At 39.2% G+C, this 20,598-nt stretch overlaps 1 protein-coding gene across 6 annotated transcripts in view; it reads left to right on the top strand.

Annotated features, from left to right (window-relative positions):
* The first annotated feature begins 8,294 nt into the window (after nt 1-8,294).
* Nucleotides 8,295-20,598, top strand: part of STAU2 (staufen double-stranded RNA binding protein 2) — a 390,312-nt gene continuing 378,008 nt past the window's right edge. For all 6 annotated transcript variants that reach the window (XM_090283733.1, XM_090283736.1, XM_090283732.1 and 3 more), the window contains exon 1: nt 8,295-8,356. In XM_090283733.1, coding sequence (XP_090139859.1) covers nt 8,339-8,356 — 18 coding nt within the window. In that variant the 5' untranslated portion in view covers nt 8,295-8,338. The remainder of the gene's footprint in view (nt 8,357-20,598) is intronic.

Here is a 20,598-nt window from a genome sequence, read left to right as displayed (position 1 = left end):
CTCCCCCCTTCTCGGGCTCGCTCCTAGCTGGAGGGGGAGGGGAGGAGGCCGGTGGGGGCAGGGGAACCGGGGAGGAGGGGTGAGTGATTTGGGGTGGGGGCGTGTGGAGGGAGTGGGACGGCACAGGTGTCGCGAGGGGAGGAGCCGGTGGGAGGCCGGCATAAGTGGGGCGCCGAGTGTGGAGGGGGCGAGAACCCCCACGGAGGGCGCTGGAAGGTGGGGGCCGGGTGGGAACGGCGGGTGCGGAAGGCGGGTGCCGCGGCGAAGTGGGAGAGAGGGAGGGGAGGGGCAGGGAGAGGAGTTAAAAGGAGAGGAGAGGTCTTCGGGGAGTGGGCCTTGGGGCGCGCCAGCGGTGGGGATAGCTATTTCTGTATAATGGGCAAGTGGTAAAGACGTAACAAGCCAAAATGGGGAAGGTAGGTGGGGCCAAGGGGACAAAATAGATCCTATGACAGGCAAGTTCTCGGCGGCTCTTACGAACCACCACCGTGAAGGCTTGGCTTAAAGGAGGGATAGTTGGCAGTTAGTGACCTTGTCGGGGTGAAGGGAGTTGGGCGAAGAGACAAAGATCAGTTACAGAATCCTCAGTGTGCGGGCAGCGCCGCCAGTCCCTCCTGGGAGAGCCGGGGTTGAGGGGGTGGGGGTTCTGCAGAGGCGATCGGGGCAACGCTGAGCTTCGATTCTTAGGGAGGGGGGCGGGGATAATGGCCTCAGGGATCCTGGAAGTCCCAGCAAATATGTGCAGAATTTTACATTTGTGAATAATATTTCGGAAAGGGTCACCCCCACAAAGGTTAAGAACTACCTGGATAGAGAAGAACCATTCAATTAGGAGAATGTACTAAAGGATTTTAAAGTGGGTGGTTCCCGCAGAAAGGTGAGAGATGATCCTTTAAAGGTATTACACTGTTAGCTGAAAACCTTTATTTTTAATGTTTACATTCACAATGTTGGTGCACTTTTGCCAAGCAAAATATATTCTTTTATGATGCATCCTTACGTTTTAAGAAACCATGGTGAACACTTGAAACCAAAATTGTGATGGACAGGCAGGATAATAGTAACCTAGTGGAAGAAAAGATTGCAGCATTTCTCCTGGAGATATTTCTTCCCTGTCCTTGTTTTCAAGATTGTTCAAATATACTGTTAATTGAGCTGCGGGGGGTGGTGGGGGTGCTGGGGGATCATATTTAATAAAACTATCTAAAGCAAGATATTATGCATTTTGTTTGTTTTGTGATAGGACAAGTTTGTCAGTTTTCAGTTGTTTATATTTTATTCCAAACTAGAGATATCACATGTAACTTGAATTGTAGATTTGCTGCATTTTGCAGCAGGCCTGTATTAAATTTTTGAAGCACTTAGAGCAAACTATGGGTTGTATATGCTTTTTCCTTTCCCTGCTATGGTTTCAACTAAAGTCCCCATTGCCACCCTTCTTTACATAGCAGTCAGTGTTCTTTGAAATTTATTCCTAAGTGATCATTAGTTGGTAGGATATGGTGCATATTTCCTCACAAATCATTAATGTTTTCCCCTAAAAACTAGTTTTGTATTTGTAAAAATGTTGCTGTATAATCCAAATATGTATTGTTAACTTCAGATAGAATGCCATGTAATTTTTAAGTTTTAACTTTGTATTTGAAAATAATTTCAAGCTTACAGAAAAGTAACAATAATAATAATACAAAGAACACTCATGTAACCTTTATTCAAATTCACTTGTTATTTTTACCCATTTATCACTTGATCTCTGTGAGACACACAATATTTTTTTCCTGGACCATAACAGTAAGTGTTACACATCATGGTTCTTTACTCCTAAACACACAGCATGGAAAACATATACCTTGTACATTTTAGCTTATTTAGCTTGCCTGGAATGAAATTCTAGGAAAGATTGCTTTGGTCTGGTTTTCAGCAAAGATAAAGATATTAAAAATATCTAAGATGGTCATCGAACTTTTTAGTATCTAAACAACACAGAAAGTGAGGTTGAGTGGCTTTCCTGTTTTAGGGTCAGGTTCTAGAAGATATAATTGGCCAACATGTTTTGTTTTGTTTGGTGGCTGATCTTCTGTTTACTCCTATTACTCTGTTTCCTTTTATGCTGGGTATCTGATTATTTATGTGTACAGATCATAAAGAGGGGAAAAAAATTAGATATTGTAAAATTGGTTAATATTAGACTGAATAGAGCTATGCACAGTATGATCAAATCATATAGATATATTTTTGCTTATTAGTACTAAAGAAAATATTAAATGAGTGTCTAGAATCCATAATAATTATAATTTATATATGTATAATTATTTTATTTTGAATAAATCTCCAAAGTTGTTCAGGTCATGCCCATTGTGACAAGAAAATTTTTAAGAATTTTACTTCATTTATAATTACATGTATAATGAAGAGGATTTGAACCAGACCATATTGGATTTCAATCCTAGCACTGGACTATGGGAAAGAAACCCAACTTCTAGAAAAATGGGAGTAACACCTACATCTAAGGTGATAAGGATTGAGTTAATATAAAAATGGCAAAATATGGCACTTGGAATGTAAAATTCGTGTCTGATAAATATTAGTTTTCTTTTTCTTTTTCTTCTTTTTTTTTGGCTGATGGTATGTAGGTTCTTTTACCAGAAAAGTTCAGGGAGAGAGACATCTGTATGCTTAGAATCTTTCATAGGCTCTTACGACATATTAAAATTAATATAAAAATTTTTTAACATAAAAGCAGTTTTGAGGTGGATGCCTACTTTTAAAAAGAAATGAAAATTAAAAACATTTTTAAAACACTCTTTAAGGACCCCATGAATTTTTTAGAATAAAGAGCTTTGAGTTGATACTTAGTTTTATAGGGGTTGGGGATCTAAAAATGGGGATAGTACAAGTTCTTGTTTTTTTTATTGTGAAACAGACATTTAAGTGAGGATTGTGGGATAGGTGCTGATATAAAAATTTATAATAGATTAGTATTACCATTTTTTAAAGCAGTATTTAATTATTGAGTATTTTATAGATTTATACCCACTTTTCAGTTTATCAGTGGGCCAAATGTAATTCATACTAAAAGTAGTGAATTAAGTAACAGGAGCAACAGCTCTGCCTGGGACATGGAAGCAAACAAACACAGGAGACTTCCGGCTAAGATGGAGGCCTAGACTGACACGCTCCGTCTCCCTCCACAACTAAGAAAGAATACAACTACCGCAAAACCAGCAATAATCAGAAGTTCCAGAAAATAAATGGAAGTCCAACATGTGAAGTTATAAAGAAGTGGTGCTGGTCCGGACAGGTAGGAGGGGCAAAGCTGGGGAGGAGAGGTCAAGCTGTATTGTCTGCAGCAGCAGCAGCAGCGACAATGGCAGGACAGTGGTAAGCACAGACACCCGTATTTAAGGTGAGAAGCGCCTGAGGAGCACCCCCGGCTGCAGACCAGACTCATCAGCTTGCGATTCCAAAGCCTGGGAAGGCAGACCTCCATTGCCTTGGACTGTGAGGCCCGGTGTGGGTGGGGATGGAGGAGGAGGCTCCTAGTCTCTCAGCGGAGAGTGAACGGCAGGAATCCATGTTGTACCCCACCCCCACAGAAGACACCACAACGTGGAGACAGGTCACCCGGTTGTGACGAGTGCATGGGGCTCCGCCCTCTATAATGTAGGAGGTATGGCAGCCCTGCCCAGGAGCAAAGGTAAACACAAAACTGTTCAAGATGGCACAGATCACGATAGAGATCCCAGTGATGCAGCTGACCAGACAGCAAATTTCTAATCTAACGAAGCAGCAGATAGGAAATCTTTCTGAGGCACAGTTCAGAGCTTTGGTTATAAAAAGCACTTCCAGACCTAACAGCAGATCTTAAACAAGATGAAGAAGGAATGAAGACTAGGAATGAAGGAAATGAACAAAAACACATATGAAACTAGTGGTGAGGGAAAGAGAATGAGGGATCAAATCAACAAATTGGAACATAGGGAAGGAACAAACAGTCAACCAGTGCAGAAAGAGGAAACAAAAAGTGAAAAAATGAGGAGAGGCTCAGAAATTTATCGGACAGCTATAAGTGGGCTAACATCTGAATCATAGGGCTGCCAGAAGGTGAAGAAGAAGAACAAGAAATTGAAAAATTATGTGAAAAAATAGTGAAGCAGAACTTCCCTAACTTGGGGAAGGAAATAGACGTACAGGTCCAGGAAGCAGAGAGAGTTCCAAAACAACTGGACCCAGGGAGAACCACACCAAGACACATTATAATCAAAATGTCAAAAATTAAAGATAAAGAGAGAATCTTAAAAGCAGCAAGAGAGAAGAAAAGAATTATGTACAAAGGAGTCCCAATAAGACTCTCAGCTGATTTCTCAAAAGAAACTCTGCAGTCAAGAAGAGACTGGCAAGAAATATTCAAAGTAATGAAAAGCAAAAACCTACAACCACGATTACTCTATCCAGCGAAGCTGTCATTCCGAATAGAAGGTCAGAGAAAGTGCTTCCAGGACAACGTAAAACTGAAGGGAGTTCATGAGATCTAAACCACTGTTATATGAAATGCGAAAGGGACTTGTTTAGGAGAAAGAGAATCAAAACTATGAACATTAAAATGAAAGCTGTATCACAACAACCAACAACAGAAGCTAGGGAACTGAAACAAAGACAAAGTAGGCAATAAGAGTGTGAAAAGAATTATAGGTATGGGGAACATTATGGGGGGAGGTCAGCAGGGAGGAGGAAGGGGAGAAAGGGAGGGAGATGATACAGGAATTAAGAAGCATAGTAGGAGGGAGTGGAGTAGACAGGAAGAATTTGAGAAGAACTATATGCACAACCAGTGGGCATGGACTAAGGGCTGGGGGGAGACAACTGGAGGGACGGATGTCACTAGGTGGAGGGGAACAAAGGGAAAAGAAATTGGGACAACTGTAACAGCATAATCAATAAAGCATATTAAAAAATAAATAAAAGTAGTGAATTATATCAGCAGTACATTTCAGATACACGCTGGACCTCTTAAGTCCTCATGGGCAGCAAGTTGTCTCCAGTTAGTAGTGCCCTCTCTCCATAAACTGCCTGCATATTTTCATTTATTAGATGGAATCTGAAACTATGTTCTAAAGTGCCTGAGTGGGTACCATACTACGTCATTTTGGGGGGCATGTGAATAGGTTTCTCTAAAGCTACTTAGCTGTAATTGGAATGAACTGGAGCTTGAAACTTGATAGAAGAGGGAGGGATTTTATGAAGCCATAGACAGTGTAAAATTGCTCTGCATTTTATTGATATGCCTTGATATTTTATCAAATTGTTTTAAATATAGGACAGTAGACCAGACATGTCTTAAAAGAAGAAATGAAGCATTAAAGATGTACCACAGTGGTATTCTGAATTGTCCACAGTATACTTGTAAATTACAAATTTTATCTTGATGTAAATCTAATAAAACTTGTTTGTGAAAAAGAATAGGTTCAGAATGTTATCCAGTTACCTCACAGAGTGCTGTGGTAGATACTAGTTTCTTTATTTCATAATTGTGAAGAAAAGGATTACAGAATATTTAAAATGGTATGGTCAATTTTAAGCAAATCAGTGCTTTCATTTTTGTTTCTTCATAAAACTGCTCTTCATAAAACTGCCTTTTTATATCAGAAGATTAGAACTTAAAAATTATACCCCTGTATCTTACTGTGTATACTTCTTGGAATCAGCCACCAGTGTTACCAAACTCCTAACACTGAAGACAAACATACACAGGTCTAGCGATGAGCATTTGTAGCTTTTAGAGGTTTACAGAAAACAAAACCAAAGTGGGGTTTCTCAGATTTGATGAGTGCTTACTAAATAATGTTAAATTCTAGAAAGTAAGGGACACACTCACTTTTGGTAATTTATTTACATTTTAACTTCCAAATTAATTATTTACAATTAAGAAATGGAAATTGCATGGGTCTATATTTTTAGTTATAGCTAGTATATTTTAATATCATTTGACTAATGCTGCACCTTTTTAAAAAAAGATTTTATTGTTTTATTTTTAGAGGGGTGTAGGGAGGGAGAAAGAGAGGGAGATAAATATCAATGTATGAGAGATACATCAGTTGGTTGCCTCTTGCACGCTCCCAACTGGGAACCTGGCCCACAACCCAGGCATGTTCCCAGACTGGGACTTGAACTGGCAACCATTTGGTTCGCAGGCTGGCACTCAGTCCACTGAGCCATACCAGCCAGGGCTAATGCTACGCTTCTTAATGATTTCTTCTTTTGAATAAAATACAAATGGTTAAGTTTTGTAATTTACTACATTCTAAATCTAATGGTAATCATTTGCTCACCTTGAGATGGGAATTAATTCTTTTTTTGGCCTACCTACCTATGTTAATACCGGAAGCACCATAGGATTATAGAATTTTAGAATTGAACTGAACTGTCTTATTTATAGTTGCATAGCAAACTACCCTGAAAATTAAGGGCTTAAAACAACAAACATTATCTCAGAAATCTGGGTGTGGCTTATATGGGTGTCTGTGGCTCAGGGTCTCTTCTGAGGTTTCAGGTAAGCTGTAATCAGGGCTGTAGTCTTATCTGAAAACACATTTAGGGGAAGGTCTGCTTCAAAGCTTGTTCATGTGGCTCTTGGCAGGATTCAGTTCCTTGGGTACTGGACTGAAGGCCTCAGTTTCTTGGGCTGTTGGCTGGAGGCCTGCCTCAGTTCTTTGCCATGTGGGCCTATCCAAAGGGCAGCTCAGTATAGCAGCTGACTCCCCTCAGAACAGACAGATGAGAGGAGCAGAGCAGTTATGGTCTTTTCATAACCCAATCTTGGACATGGTAGCTCATTATTGCCACTGTTTTGTTTGTTAGAGGCTGCCAACTATAAGGACTTCAGTTTGCTTTGTAAATATTTCAAAAAATAAAAATGGAAAAATAAAGAAAATAGGAAAGAAAAAGAACCCAGAGATACACAAAATAATTACCAAGGCTCAGAAGGTAACCTCTTGAAGAGCTTAGACTAAATCTCAAGTTTACTGATATTCAGGCCTTGTGCTGTGTCTATAAAATACGTTTCTCTTGAAAATATAAAATTTGGTACAGATGTTGAGGTCACTATTGTTAGAAATATATTAAACACTTTCAAAGTCATTTACAATTGACCCCAGTTTGTCATCTTGAAAAACTGGTAGCCAAATACACACACACACACACAACCACACACACACATTTATAATAGGCATATATGTGTGTGTTTGTGTGTATGGTGTCTCTGCACGTGTATATGTATCTCAAGGATTTTTGCTTCTGAGGGAAAGTTGAATATAAAAATTTTATAGCATGTAAATTTATATACAAGTTATTAGATAACTTTGCTGTATATGGAAACTTATTGCTTTTTAGATAATTTTGGGGGGGGCTGTGTACATAATTTATTTTTTTTTGTAAACTTTTCCCATCATAAGTTCTCATGATTTATTTGTTTATAAATGTAGGTGTTCCTTCCCTTCTTTAGTATGTATTTTTAAATCAAGTATACAAGAAATTTGCCACATGAAAAGAAATACAACTGTGGTGAGGTCGGACCCAGAAAGATGCAAATTCAAATGTAACATGGGGATGTGTCAGGATGATGATTTTCCTTTTGAAAATTTTATGTAAAATTTTAATGTGCATGCTATTTTTATAATGGTGTTAATAAAAAAAAATGACAAAAAAGTTCAAGTAGATAATCTGTGTGCTCTTTCTTATACCACCTAAGAGAATGCATGTGTGTTGTTATCTTTAGGTTCAACTTATCTTATACAGGACTGGACTGGAAAAAGCTTTTTAAAACCTAATTGGAGCAAGGAAAGTATATATTAAATATTGATATGAGTATATATTAAATGTGGGGGAGCATATATTAAATATAAAATTTTAGATAATTTTAAGTTTCACTTTTGCTGGAATTGTCTTAGAATTGTAGAACCTGGGGCGGGGGGAACTTTGTTCAATCTAGACCTGCACATTCCAGTAAGGTAGCCACTAGACGCACATAGTTATTTAAATTTCAATTAATATTAAAGAAAATTAAAAAATTACTTTCTTTGTTGCTTTAGCCACATTTTAAGTGATCAGCAGCCATATGTGGCTAGTGGCTACTGGATTGGACAGCATAGATATAGAACATCATAAAAAGTTCTATGCTTATCTAGGTCTATTCCATTTTATACTAAATTTTGATCAAGGACACGTGTTTCAAGTACTAATCATTGAAATCACTGACTAAGTTGAATTTTATTTCTTCATTTTCATTTTCCAGTTTTTGGAGCTGTGAGGGATACAGCAGTTCGGTCAATATTGTTTTAACATGCTTCAAATCAATCAGGTGAGTTTGTGTGGAGGCCTGTCAAACTAATACGGTGCTTGGGCCATAAATTGTGAAACGTTTTTACTCAGCTTTTCTATAACCATAACTTGACCACCGCTTTATAGAATTACGTGCTGTCTATTCTTTATAGGAGACTGTGTAGGGTGGGTTATTTTGGATAATAGTGGTAATCCTGAGTGGTGATACCTTTCAGGAGTGTTGGGCATGCAGAACAGATTTGCTGGTTCTTTTGATGTCTCATCCCTTCAGGACTTGGTACGTTCAGAATGCTGACAGTTGTGATCCTCATCTTTCTTCAGTAGGTGGCAGTTCTGCAGACTGAAGGCATGTCTAGCAGCAAATCTTGTGAAGTAGTTATATCAGTGTGTTAAAAGGGGTTTCTTTTTTAGGGGACTGAAAAAGGCTAGAAGGAAGTGGTCTGCTAAATGAATTATAGCATAGAATATGCTATATATTCTATATATTTTTTTTAGGTCTTGGCATTTCTCCAAGAACTTTATACACCTAGTCTTAATCCTGCCTGAACAAATTGGACATTTTACCATAACTATAATATTAGAAAATATTTTGTTTTATCTCACATTCATAAATCAAGAAAAGTTTAATTTCATTGCAATATTTCGTTGCAAGAATTAATATTTTTTTTGTGGTTGAGGAAGTAATACACATCTCTCCCCCACCCTGCCCCCATCCCGCATACGTTGCCTAAGACATCTCCAGTTCTTGTGCATCACACACCATCTCTAATAATTTAAAAGTTTATACCTGGTCTAGACTTCTTTTCTGAGCTCCAGAGTCATGTAGCAGTTACCAACTTGATCTCTTGGATGTCTTTATAGATCTCAGATTTAACATGTGCCCAGGAAAACAATCAAAATGTTTTAGTTACACCAGACCGTTTTTCAGTTCCTAGATTGGGCAAGGTCATTCCACCACAGGGGTTTTGCACTGATGACCTCTGCCTGGACATCTCTGGGCTTTCCTGTGCTTGGCTCACTTTACAGGCTCTCACAGCACCCTGACTGCCCTTGTATTTAATATCCAGACATTTCCATGCTATTTAAATGTGTAATTATTTGTTTAATGTCTGTTTATTATATATTTATTTATATGTATATTATTAGATGAATGTTGCATGAAGGCAGTGACTTTGCTTTACTCTTGTATCCCCAGGTCCTGGAATAGTTCTTGTTGTGTATGGTTTTAATATATTTGCTGAATGAGGGGATGAGTGCTGCTAAGGTTGTCATGAAAGCAAGGAGATCTGCATTCTTTTCAACAATAACCATATAATTGTGTTGTCGATTTTGGTATTATATGCTGCTCACTTTACCTAACAGCCATTCATGTAAAATCTCTCCCTTAGGCAAAGTTGTTCTTTGATTTTTCTCCTTGCACTAGAAACTTTTCTTGGGCAACAAATATTTCTTTCATCAAAGATACCACTAATATCAGTTTAAAGGCATCTTAAAGCTATACTGTACGTAGGGCTTCCTGTACCTTCAAAGTGGCTGTAAATTTCCACTGAATGCATTCACAGAGCTTTATGAGACATGACTTCCAAACTGTGCTGACCGTGTTAAGTTGTCTCTAAATGACCTTGTGGGTACCTGCCATTAATTATTTGGGTCCAATTATAATAATTTGTTTTATATTCTACTGCAGACAGGTGGAAATGATCATTTTATTCCAGTCAACATCACTGAAAATATAATTCATAGATGAGTCCTCAGGATTGACTGTGCTGCCGGTCATGTTGAGTCAGGCATTGCGAACAATTATTAAGCAATGTTGTGCATGGCCACAGACGGGTCCCTGGGCTTTGGTTAGAAATTGTCTATAGTGCCTGCAGATACACATGCCTTGCTTGTAATAGTATGGGTATTCATAGACCCACTTTAGGACCCTCACTTGTTACTAAGTTTTATCCCCCCAAATGTTCAAGTCTGAGGGGGAAAGTTAACCTAATTTGGATTATAGAAGTTATAGAAAAGACTTTCTCTTCAGCCAAACTTAAAGTCACATTGAATTCTTCAACTTCTGAGTGATTTTTATGTTTGCTCATTTTCACAGTGGCTGCTTTCCCTTTAGAGTGAGGATTCTAGAGATAAATGTGACAAAAGGCTATTGAAACCAACACTCCAGTTGAAGTTTTTACTGTGTGATTTTCAACACTGTCTTTAGGATTAGTACTAAATTTTTATTTGGGAGTTTACTTTGTTGTCTTGAAATGCCTGAACAGTACTAACAAATTCCTCCACGTATGTTCCTAGAACTAATTAAAACCTAGGCTCTTTATACTAAGTTACTAGATTTTTTAAATATTAATCCTGTGTGACATTATTATTATTAGGCAACTTGGGAATGTTCATGTTCTGTTACAAAAATGGCACTTCTCCCTTTAAATTGTGCTCCTCAGTTTTACTATTGTCTTTTAGGAATGTGTCTTGTTATCCATGTGCAACTCATGTAGTAAAGTTAGGTGGTAAAAATAAGCAAAAAGGAAAAAAAAAATCACAAATAATTCCACTATTCTTTTACAGAGATAATCACTGCTAATATTTTGGGGTGTATGTGTCTAGATATTTTTCTATGCAGGTATGTTTTTGTGTGAATATGGGTTATTTAAAAAAACTGAGATTATACAACATCTAATATTCTGAATTAATAATCATAGTTGGAAGTACTAAAATTTACTTAGTCAGACCTTTACTGTTGGACAGATTTAATATTATAGTTAGTGCCATGGTGAGTCATTTTTTACATACATCTATGTTCCTTTGTCTATTATTTTCTTGTAATTATTAGAAATGAAAATACTAGCCAAAGGGGTATGTAGATTTTACATATATTTAATGCATAAATACTAAAATACAAAATTACATCTATTAGAAGTTTATTAGAATGCCTGTTTCCTTACATCCTTGAACATTTTTTAATGTTAGCCAATCTGACAAAAAGTGTTATTTTAATTTGCATTCCTGTGATTTGCTTTTACTGTTCCTTTTCGTTTTGTCTTTTGTGAATTGCTTATATGTGTCCACTGGTATCTTTTTCTTTTTCTTTGTAAATAAAATTATTTTGATTATGAGCCCCTGAGAATTTTCTGAGCTAATATTTATAGTCATTTCTTTATGTATTTTTTTATTCATTATTTAATAAATAACTAAGGGAAACCTATGTAGGAATTTGGTATAGTTTTGACCTTTCTCCCTGATGATTAATTTTAAGCCCCTAGGGAAAGGAAACCCATCTTAACATGAAGCTGTAGCAAATATAAATTAAGAAGACACAGGTGTTATGAAATAATATGTTAAAACAAGTGGCTGATGTGGGGCAGATTTTTGGGGATTAGTTAGTTAGGCACACTTGACAGGGCAGTGTGTTCTGAGGGGTTGGGAAGTCTGTATTAGGCAGCTGTAGCATTGGGAGAGTCCAGAGCAGGGGATTAAAAGAGGTCTGATGTAAAAAAAAAGTTAACACTGATTGTCGTGGCTCAGTGTGTTGGGCATTCTCCCAAAAACTGAAGGGTTGCCAGTTTGATTCCTGGTCAGGGCACATACCTGGATTGTGGGCCAGGTCCTTGTCTGGGGGTGTGTGAGAGGCAACTTATCAATGTTTCTTTCCCTCTTTCCCTTTCACTCTAAAAATAATAAATAAAATTAAAAAATACTAAAAGTTAAAAAAAATAAAAGAGGTTTAAATGGTTTCTTTTAAGAGGTTTGGTAGTAGATACTGGGAACATAGATGCTAAGAGGAAGCTTTCAGGCCTGAATCAAGGGGAGTGGAAGGATAGGCAGGACAAAAGAGAATTTCAGTGCCCCCTATAGGTTAAGAGGGAACCAGGTGTTTGTTATATTGGGAGAATAAAGCTGCACCATGATATACTAAAAAATGTATATACCCTTATGAGCTTCAAGAAACAAAGGCCTGGAGTTTAAGGGATAGTGATTTCTACCTCACAGGTGTGTTGTGAGGAGTAATTGAGGTAACAAAGGCAAATGTTTAGTTTTGGTCCTGGGACGATTACTACTGCAATTAGTATTTGTATGTATGTCGCTGTTGCTGTCTGGTCCTTGAGATTGATGAGAAAGAGACATTTAGGTTGGTCTTTTGGGGGAATGGAGCTCTTGAACCTTTCTCAAGACCAGGTCAGCTATACATGTTCTCCTCTTTCTTGTCACAAGCACCAGAAACTCATTTTCTCTTAAAACCTTCAGCCACTTACTCTTAGTTACTTTTTCTCTGTGTTTGGCTGTAGGATAATATCTGCAACCTGCCCATCTATCATGAAGCCATAGGATACAATCTACAGTAAGAGGACTGAAAAAATAGTAAAATACTCTGAGGGTAGTTAGCTGCCATGTTGTGAATAGCCCTATGGAGAGCACTGCGTGGTGAGGAATTGAGGCCTTTTGCTAACAGCTGACAAGGAATTGAGGCCTCTAGCCTATAGTGTGTGACTGAGCCTTCTTTGAAGCTGAGTTCCTGGGCCTTGTCATATTTCCAGCGCTAGACTACTGGCCCTCCAACATCTTGACTGCAACCTCATGAGAGATCCTAAGCCAGAACTACCCAGCTAAGCTGCTCTTTGATTGCTGACCCTCACAAATTCTTAGGGGTAACTTCTTATACAGCAATAACATATGCCCTTTCTTTATAAGCCACTTGAGAACATACAAATGTATAAGCAGTGATTTTCAGGTGTTAGATGACAGGTGGCACCAGACTGTGGTCCATGAGTGTGGAAACAAATGGGATAAACCCTTGTGTCACACCAGTTTATAGGAGAGCCGAGAGGTGTTTTACAGGCAGCTCTGCAAGGAGGCGATATCAGAGCAGAGCCCGATCTTGTTGAGATAGGAACACAGATAAGAGTTGGGAAGACCAAGGTAGTTAGAATTGCAGGGCAGAGTACCAGAGAAAAGGGATCTGTAGGGGACAGGTATATTGAGTATATATTAAAGCAGAAGTGTGCACTTCAGCATGTATGCATTCTGGAGATCTGCAGAGGGTTCTCCTTCAGTCTTTGACTAAGTTTTGATCTGTAGATAATCACAGGACGTACTCAAAATCAGGAAAGAACTACTGGAAAACAGTAAGAAAACAATTTCCAGAGCTCACAAATGCTGGGAATATTTTGTGTCTCTACTATCCAGAGTGTAAAGACCCTGTACTATTGTACATGGTGCATTGGGAAGAGTCCTCAGAAGGCTCCAAGTGATCTGTAGTAATGTAACTACACAAAATAAAGTCCGACACTATTTAGAGGAATACAACACAATCCAGAACCCAACAATTAAATTTATGGATTTTGTCACCCACTCAAAAATTAAAATGCTTGCTTCAGTGTAATAAGGGATAAAACATCTAGGCAGAAGATCAGTAAGGAAACAGAGGACTTGAACAACAATATATGCCAATTAGATCTAACAAACATGTAAAACACCCAGCAACAGCAGAATATACATTGTTTTCAAGTGCACATGGGACTTTCTCCAGGAATAGACCATATGTTAAACCACAAAACAAACTTTAATACATCATAATAAGATTGCAGTCATACAAAGTATTTTCTTCCTTCACAGTGGAATGAAGCTAAAAATCAGTAACAGAAAGAATACTGGAAAGCTCACAAATAATGTGGAAATTAAACAACACACTGTTAAATAACCAATAGTTTAAAGAAGAAATCACAGGCAAAATTAGAAAATAACTAGAGATGAATGAAAATGCAAACTGTATACTGTAACATGTGAGGTGCTGCAAAAGAGTGGGAAATTTATAGCAGTAAACACATAAAGCAGCAATTTTCAGCCTTTTTCATCTCATGGCATATATAATTGCAGATCTGACAAAAAGAATAATTTTTATTGATTTATAAAAAAATATAATAACCTATCTTTTTTGCTCCAAGTGACTTTCTAGAAAATCAGGTGCCTATGTTTGTATGTAAAGATTTCTGGTACCAAGAATTAACCAATCAGATGCAACCTTATGTGATGTTACCAATAAGATGAAACTATTATATGGCCTATATATTTATGGTTGAAGACAGGGCATTCACATCAGATGGCTATTATTGTGTTGGTTGTCATTAATTTTCTTTTTAATTTATTGATTTGAGGAAGAGAAAGAAACATTGATTTGTTGTTCTACTTATTTATTATATGTTCATTGGTTGATTCTTGTATGTGCCCTGATTGGGGATGGAACCTGGAATCTTGACATATCAGGACAATGTTACAGCCAACTGAGTTACCCAGTCAGGACTGTTATCACTTTTGTTTTTTAATTTGACAATCTAAGGGAAAAGACGTCAGTGCCCCTGACTACATAGTCATGAATTGCATGTTTTAAAAATTCATGCAGCACACCAGCTTAAAATCACTGACATAAAAGAAGAAGAAAGATATCAAACAATTAATGTAACTTTTCCCCTTAAGGAAACTAGAAGAGAAGCAAAATAAATCTAACACCAACAAAGAAAGGATGTAATGAAGATTAAAGTAGAGATAAACAAAAGAGAGAATAGGAAACAATGTAGAGAATCAGTGAAACCAAAAGTTGGTTCTTTAAAAAGACCAACAAAGGTGACAAGCTTATCCTGGCAAAGGAGAAGAACAAAAATGGAAGTAACTAAAATCTGAAAGGAAAACATTACCACTGACCTTAAAGAAATGAAAAAGATTGTGAGAGAATACTATGAATGAATTTAGGAAAAAATTGGATAACCTACATGAAATGGGCAAATTACTAGAAATAGAGGTTATTATAACTGACTCAAGAAGAAATAGAAAATATGAACAGATTGAATTAGTAATAGAAAAAACTCCTTCCCAAACAAAGAAGAACCCAGGACCAGATGGCTCCACTGGCATATTCTACCAAACATTTATTTATTTTAAAATATTTTCAATTTTAGAGAAAGGGGAATGGAGGGGAAAAAAGAGGGAGAGAAACATCGATTGGTTGCCTTCCATATGTGCTCCTGGGGACTGAACCTGCACCCCAGGCATTTGCCCTGACCAGGAATCGAACTGGTGACCTTTCAGTTAGCAGGAAAATGCCCAACTAACTGAGCCGCAATGCCTGGGGCTCTACCAAACATTTAAAGAATTGACACCAATCCCTTTCAAACTCTTCATAATAACTTATTCTGAGACCAGCATTTCTGATACCGAAGCTAAACAAAGGCACCATGAAAAACCACCAACAACAAAGATTTTCTAAATGGAATCATACAGTATTTGTACCATAGTGACTAGCTTATTTTACTTAGCATAATGTCTTCAAGGCTCATCCATGCTGCAGCTTGTGTCTGTATTTCTTTTTTTTTTTTAAATACTGCAGAAAGAGTACAGAGGGCAAGCTGCTTACATGATCAATTTAAAAAAAAGAGGTTTTATTTATTTTTAGAGAGATGGGAAGGGAGGGAGGAAAGGAGAGAAACATCGATGTGTTGGCTGTCTCTCACACACCCCCAGCCAAGGATCTGGGCCGCAACCCAAGTGTGTGCCCTGACTGGGAATCGAACTGGTCACTGTTTGGTTTGCAGGCTGGTGCTCAATCCACTGAGTCACATCAGCCAGGGCAGAATTTCTTTTTTCTTTTTAAATATTTTTTAAAGAGAGGAGAAGGGAGGGAAAAGAAGAGGGAGAGAAACATCAATGTGCAAGAGAAACATTGATTGGTTGCCTCTCGCACACCCAATCCAAGGATTGGTGCGCAGCCCAGGCATGTACCCTGACCAGGAGACAAACCTGTGAAATTTTGGTTTATAGGGCAACTCTCCAACCAGCTGAGCTACACTGACCAGGGTTGTATATCATCTTTGAAGAAATGTCTATTCAAGTTCATTGCACATTTTTTGATTGGTATATTTTTTTTATTGTTGAGATGTAAAGGTTCTTTATATATTCTGGATATTAACCCCTTATCAGATATATGATTGCAAAGGAGTGAGTTAAGAAAAGCAAAATCAGAGTGAATTCATTTTCAGCAGACTTGCATTGCACATAGTCTTAAAGGAAGTTCTGACTTCCGGCCAAGATGGAGGTGTAAATACATGCGCTGCTTCTCCTCACAACTAAGAAGAAACTACAACTGCTTCAAAACTAAAAAAAATAACCAAAACAGAAACCCCCCAAAATTAAAACTTCAGGGAAGTCCAGCAAGAAATAAAGAATAAATAATCAACCAGAAAGGTAGGAGGGGCAGAGCAGCAGCTGTGGGGGCGGTGTGACGGCAGCATGGCCTAGAGGCGCCCGGCTCTCGGGAGAGTGGGGGGTGGGCATGGCTAGCAGCAGCCCTGAGGAAAAACACACACTGTTTAAACCCAAGAAACAATCCCTGCCCCAAACTAGACTACACAGCTTGCAGTTCCAGAGCGTGGGACAATAAGGCCGCATTGCTTCTGACTGTGAAAGCAAGTGGGGGCTGGGGTGGCGAAAGAAGCTGCCAGTCTTGAAAAGGAGGCAGCTTGCTTGGTACGGGAAGGGGAAGAAGTGCTTGGAAAAGCAGCAGCAACCAGCGCTTTTACTGCTCAGACCCCTATCCCCACATACAGCGCCAAAACGTGGTGAACCGGTCGCCCGCACTAACCTAAGGCTCTGACCCCTATAATGTAAGAGGTGCGACAGCCCTTGCGCAAATCACAGAGGCAAACAGATGAGACAGAGAAGTATGACCCAGAAGCGGGGGCAGGTCAGGGTCCCAGTGACACAACTAAGCAATGAGTAGATAGCACGCCTAATGGATGAGGAGATAGAGAGCTTAACAGGTGCACAATTTGAGGCGTTGGTGATTAGGATGCTCACACACTTGACAGCAAAGATTAAACAGGACAGGGAAAGAATGAAGTGTATCCCAGCTGAAATGAAGGAAAATCCATATGAAACAACTGGTGAAGGAAAGGAAACAAGGGTTCAAATCAACAAATTGGAACATAATGAAGGAAGAAATAGTCAACCAGTACAGAAGGAGGAAACGAGAATTTTAAAAAATGAGGGGTGGGTTAGAAACCTCTGGGACAGCTATAAACATGCTAACATCTGAATCATAGGGTTGCCAGAAGGTGAAGAGGGAGAGCAAGAAATTGAAAAATTATGTGAAAAAGTAATCAAGGAAAACTTTCCTAATTTGGGGAAGGAAATGGCCATACGGGTCCAGGAAGCCCAGAGAGTCCCAAGCAAACTAGACCCAGGGAGGACTACACCAAGACCATCATAATCAAAATGCCAGATGTTAAAGGATAAAGAGAGAATCTTAAAAGCAGCAAGAGAGAAGAAGAGAATTACCTACAAAGGGGTAACTATAAGACTCTCAGCTGATTTCTCAAAAGAAACTTTGCAGGCAAGAAGGGACTGGCAGGAAATATTCAAAGTGATGGAAAGCAAGGACCTACAACCAAGATTACTCTTATCTAGCAAAGCTATCATTCAGAATGGAAAGGCAGAGTAAGTGCTTCCCAGACAAAGTAAAGCTGAAGGAATTCATCATCACCATGCCATTATGTGAAATGGTAAAGGGACTTACTTAAGAAAAAGGAGATGAAAACTATGAACCTTAAAATGAAAACAGTATCACAACTATGAACAACAGAAGCTAGGGAATGGAAACAAAGGTAGACTAAGCATACAACTAGAGTGGGAACAGAATCATAGGTATGGGGAGCATGTGGGGGGAGGTCAGCCGGGAGGGGGAAGAGGGAGAGGGAGAGAAATGGTGCAGGAAATAAGCATAGCAGGAGGGTGCAGAATGGACAGGGGGATGTTGAGAAGAGCTTTATGCACAACCCATGGACATGGACTAAGGGTGTGGGACTGCTGGAGGGAGGGGGGTTACTGGGTGGAGGGGAGCAAAGGGAAAAGAAATTGGGACAACTATAACAGCATAATCAATAAAACATACAAAAAAAGAGGAAGTTCTTTAGGCAGAAGAAAAATACTGGCAAATGGGAATTTGGATCTTTGGAAAGGAATGAAGAATACAAGAAATTGTAAAATATGAGGTCTATCTAGAAGGTACCCAGTAATATGAAAAATATAGATCGTCGTCGGCAGCCGTCCGTCTCGAGAGACGATGGTGTAGCTTCCCAAGAGTCTATCTGCACTGCCGAAAATGGCTGTGCAGTCCAACTTGGGAGTGACATGGTATCTGTCTCCTCCCGTGTTGGATCGACATCTTGCGATGACGCTGAAGCTACAGAGCCTGGGCAGGGTGATATGGAGGGTCTGCTGTTGCCCATGCAGCAGACCCCCCCTCTCTTCGCAGCTGAAGGGTCCAAGGGAAAGACGGAGTCGATACAGCTTGGGTTCAGGTGCGCCGCAGGAGTTGCCGGTGTTGACTACAACGTCAAACCGCCTTAGGGACTCCGGCTCCGGATTTTCTGTCGGGGTTTACTCCCTTAGCCTTTCCCCTGAAGAGGTATGCCGCAAGACAGCGGAGGTTTTTTTTTTGGAGTCAGAGTTTTCCTTCTCTGTGCCCTCACACCACACCATTGCTAACCACGCAGATACTCATGAAAGAATGCATTGCTCTCTTTCCAATCTCTGCCCTTTGGCCTGTGAGCTGGGAGGAAAAATATAGATATTTATTGAAAAAGATGTAACATACGAGAAACGTTGTCCATAGGACTATGATGCTTCAGTCCCCTTTGAAGCAGGCACCTTGGGACCTCACATAGTTTGCTCAGTCGCCATGAGCTGTCTCATCATATTTTCCTGAATCTCATAAACAGTCTGAAATCTCTTCCCTTTCAAAGGTAATTTTAGTTTTTGGGAAAGCCAGAATTTGCAGGGCACCAAGTCTGGGCTGTAGGGGGGCTGAGTCACCTGAGTGATTTGATGTTTCACAAAACAACTGCATTAGATACGATGTATGAGTGGTGTGCTTTATCGTGATGAAGCAGCCAGTCACCAGTTGCCCATTGCTGCGGCCTTCTGAATCATCTGAATAGTTTCCAAGGAGAAATGTTCAAGCTTAACTCAGAATGATGCAGGTTTGTTGCTGTACTTGCTCAGCACACATGCTGACTCAACAGTGTCTACCACCCCCACTGACTAGTACAGTGAAGTTGTCATTGATCTCACACGTGCATTTCAGTCCATTCTCCTTGGCTGCCAGGTTACATAGATGTCATGCAAATGGTTCTCATTATATTAATGATGGCTGAAATTTTCTGTATAGACCTTTATGTGGTAAATAGAAAATAGATTTTCTTAATTTTTAGCCTTTTCAAAAGATTATTGACTTTTAAGCGATGATAACAATTGGAGGCTTATAACATGCGCAGAAGTAAGTTGATGTCAGTAGCATAAAGAAGTGGGGCATGGGAAAGGGACATATAGTATTGTTAGGTGCTTATACCATACGTAAAATGATATAATATTTATTTGAAAGTAGGCTGTGTATATTTTAGAGCAATTGCTACAAAACCAAGTAAAAAAAAATTATAAGTCCATAAGGGAAATAAAATTGAATACTAAAAAGTAATCAGTTCAGCCCTGGCTGAGTAGCTTTGTTGTGCATTGTCCTGATATGAAAGGTTGTGGGTTTGATCCCTGGTTAGGGCACATACAAGTGAATACATAAATAAGTGGAACAACAAATTGATGTTTCTTATTTTTCTTTCTCTTTCCCTCCCTTCCTCTCTTTCTCCCTCCCTCCCTCCATCTCTCCCACACTCCATTCCTCTCTAAAAATTCTATAAATAAGAATTTTAAAAAAGTTCGAAGGTAGGTAAAGATGAAAAAAGGAAAAAGCAGATGGAACAAAAAAAAATATCAAACCAAAGGTACATTTTCCTAGTTTACAGCTGAGGGTCTTCCCTGATGGCCATAATAACTTGCATAAATGGAACTTCTGTCTGTTTCCTTAGGACCAGCAAAATAGGTCTAGCTGTAAGGTGGTATTAAAATGAATGGTGCTGGAGTGACCCAAGATGTTGGAGGAGTAAGTGGAAGCTACAGTAACCTCCTCCCAGGAACAATCTGGAATTACAACTAAATTGTAGAGAAATCATCCTCAATAACCAGCTGAACACTAGGACAGTCAGAAGAAACCACTTCACCACAACAAGACTAGTAGGGAGCACAGAGGAGGTGGGAGAGGGCTGGCTGGGTTCCCACAGGTGGCAGCTGAAGTTCTGGAGGGATATTTCAGTGGCTGAGGGGGATCCCCCTGAGAAGTGTGGGGTCTGAACCCCAAGCTGGGCTCCATAGCCTGCAGCACCAGAG

This window comes from Furipterus horrens, unplaced genomic scaffold (genome assembly GCF_987537825.1).
Source record: "Furipterus horrens unplaced genomic scaffold, mFurHor1.1.pri manual_scaffold_7, whole genome shotgun sequence".
NCBI lineage: Eukaryota > Metazoa > Chordata > Mammalia > Chiroptera > Furipteridae > Furipterus > Furipterus horrens.
The sequence above is the reverse complement of the archived record's forward strand: the minus strand, read 5'-3'. Positions and strand labels throughout refer to the sequence as shown.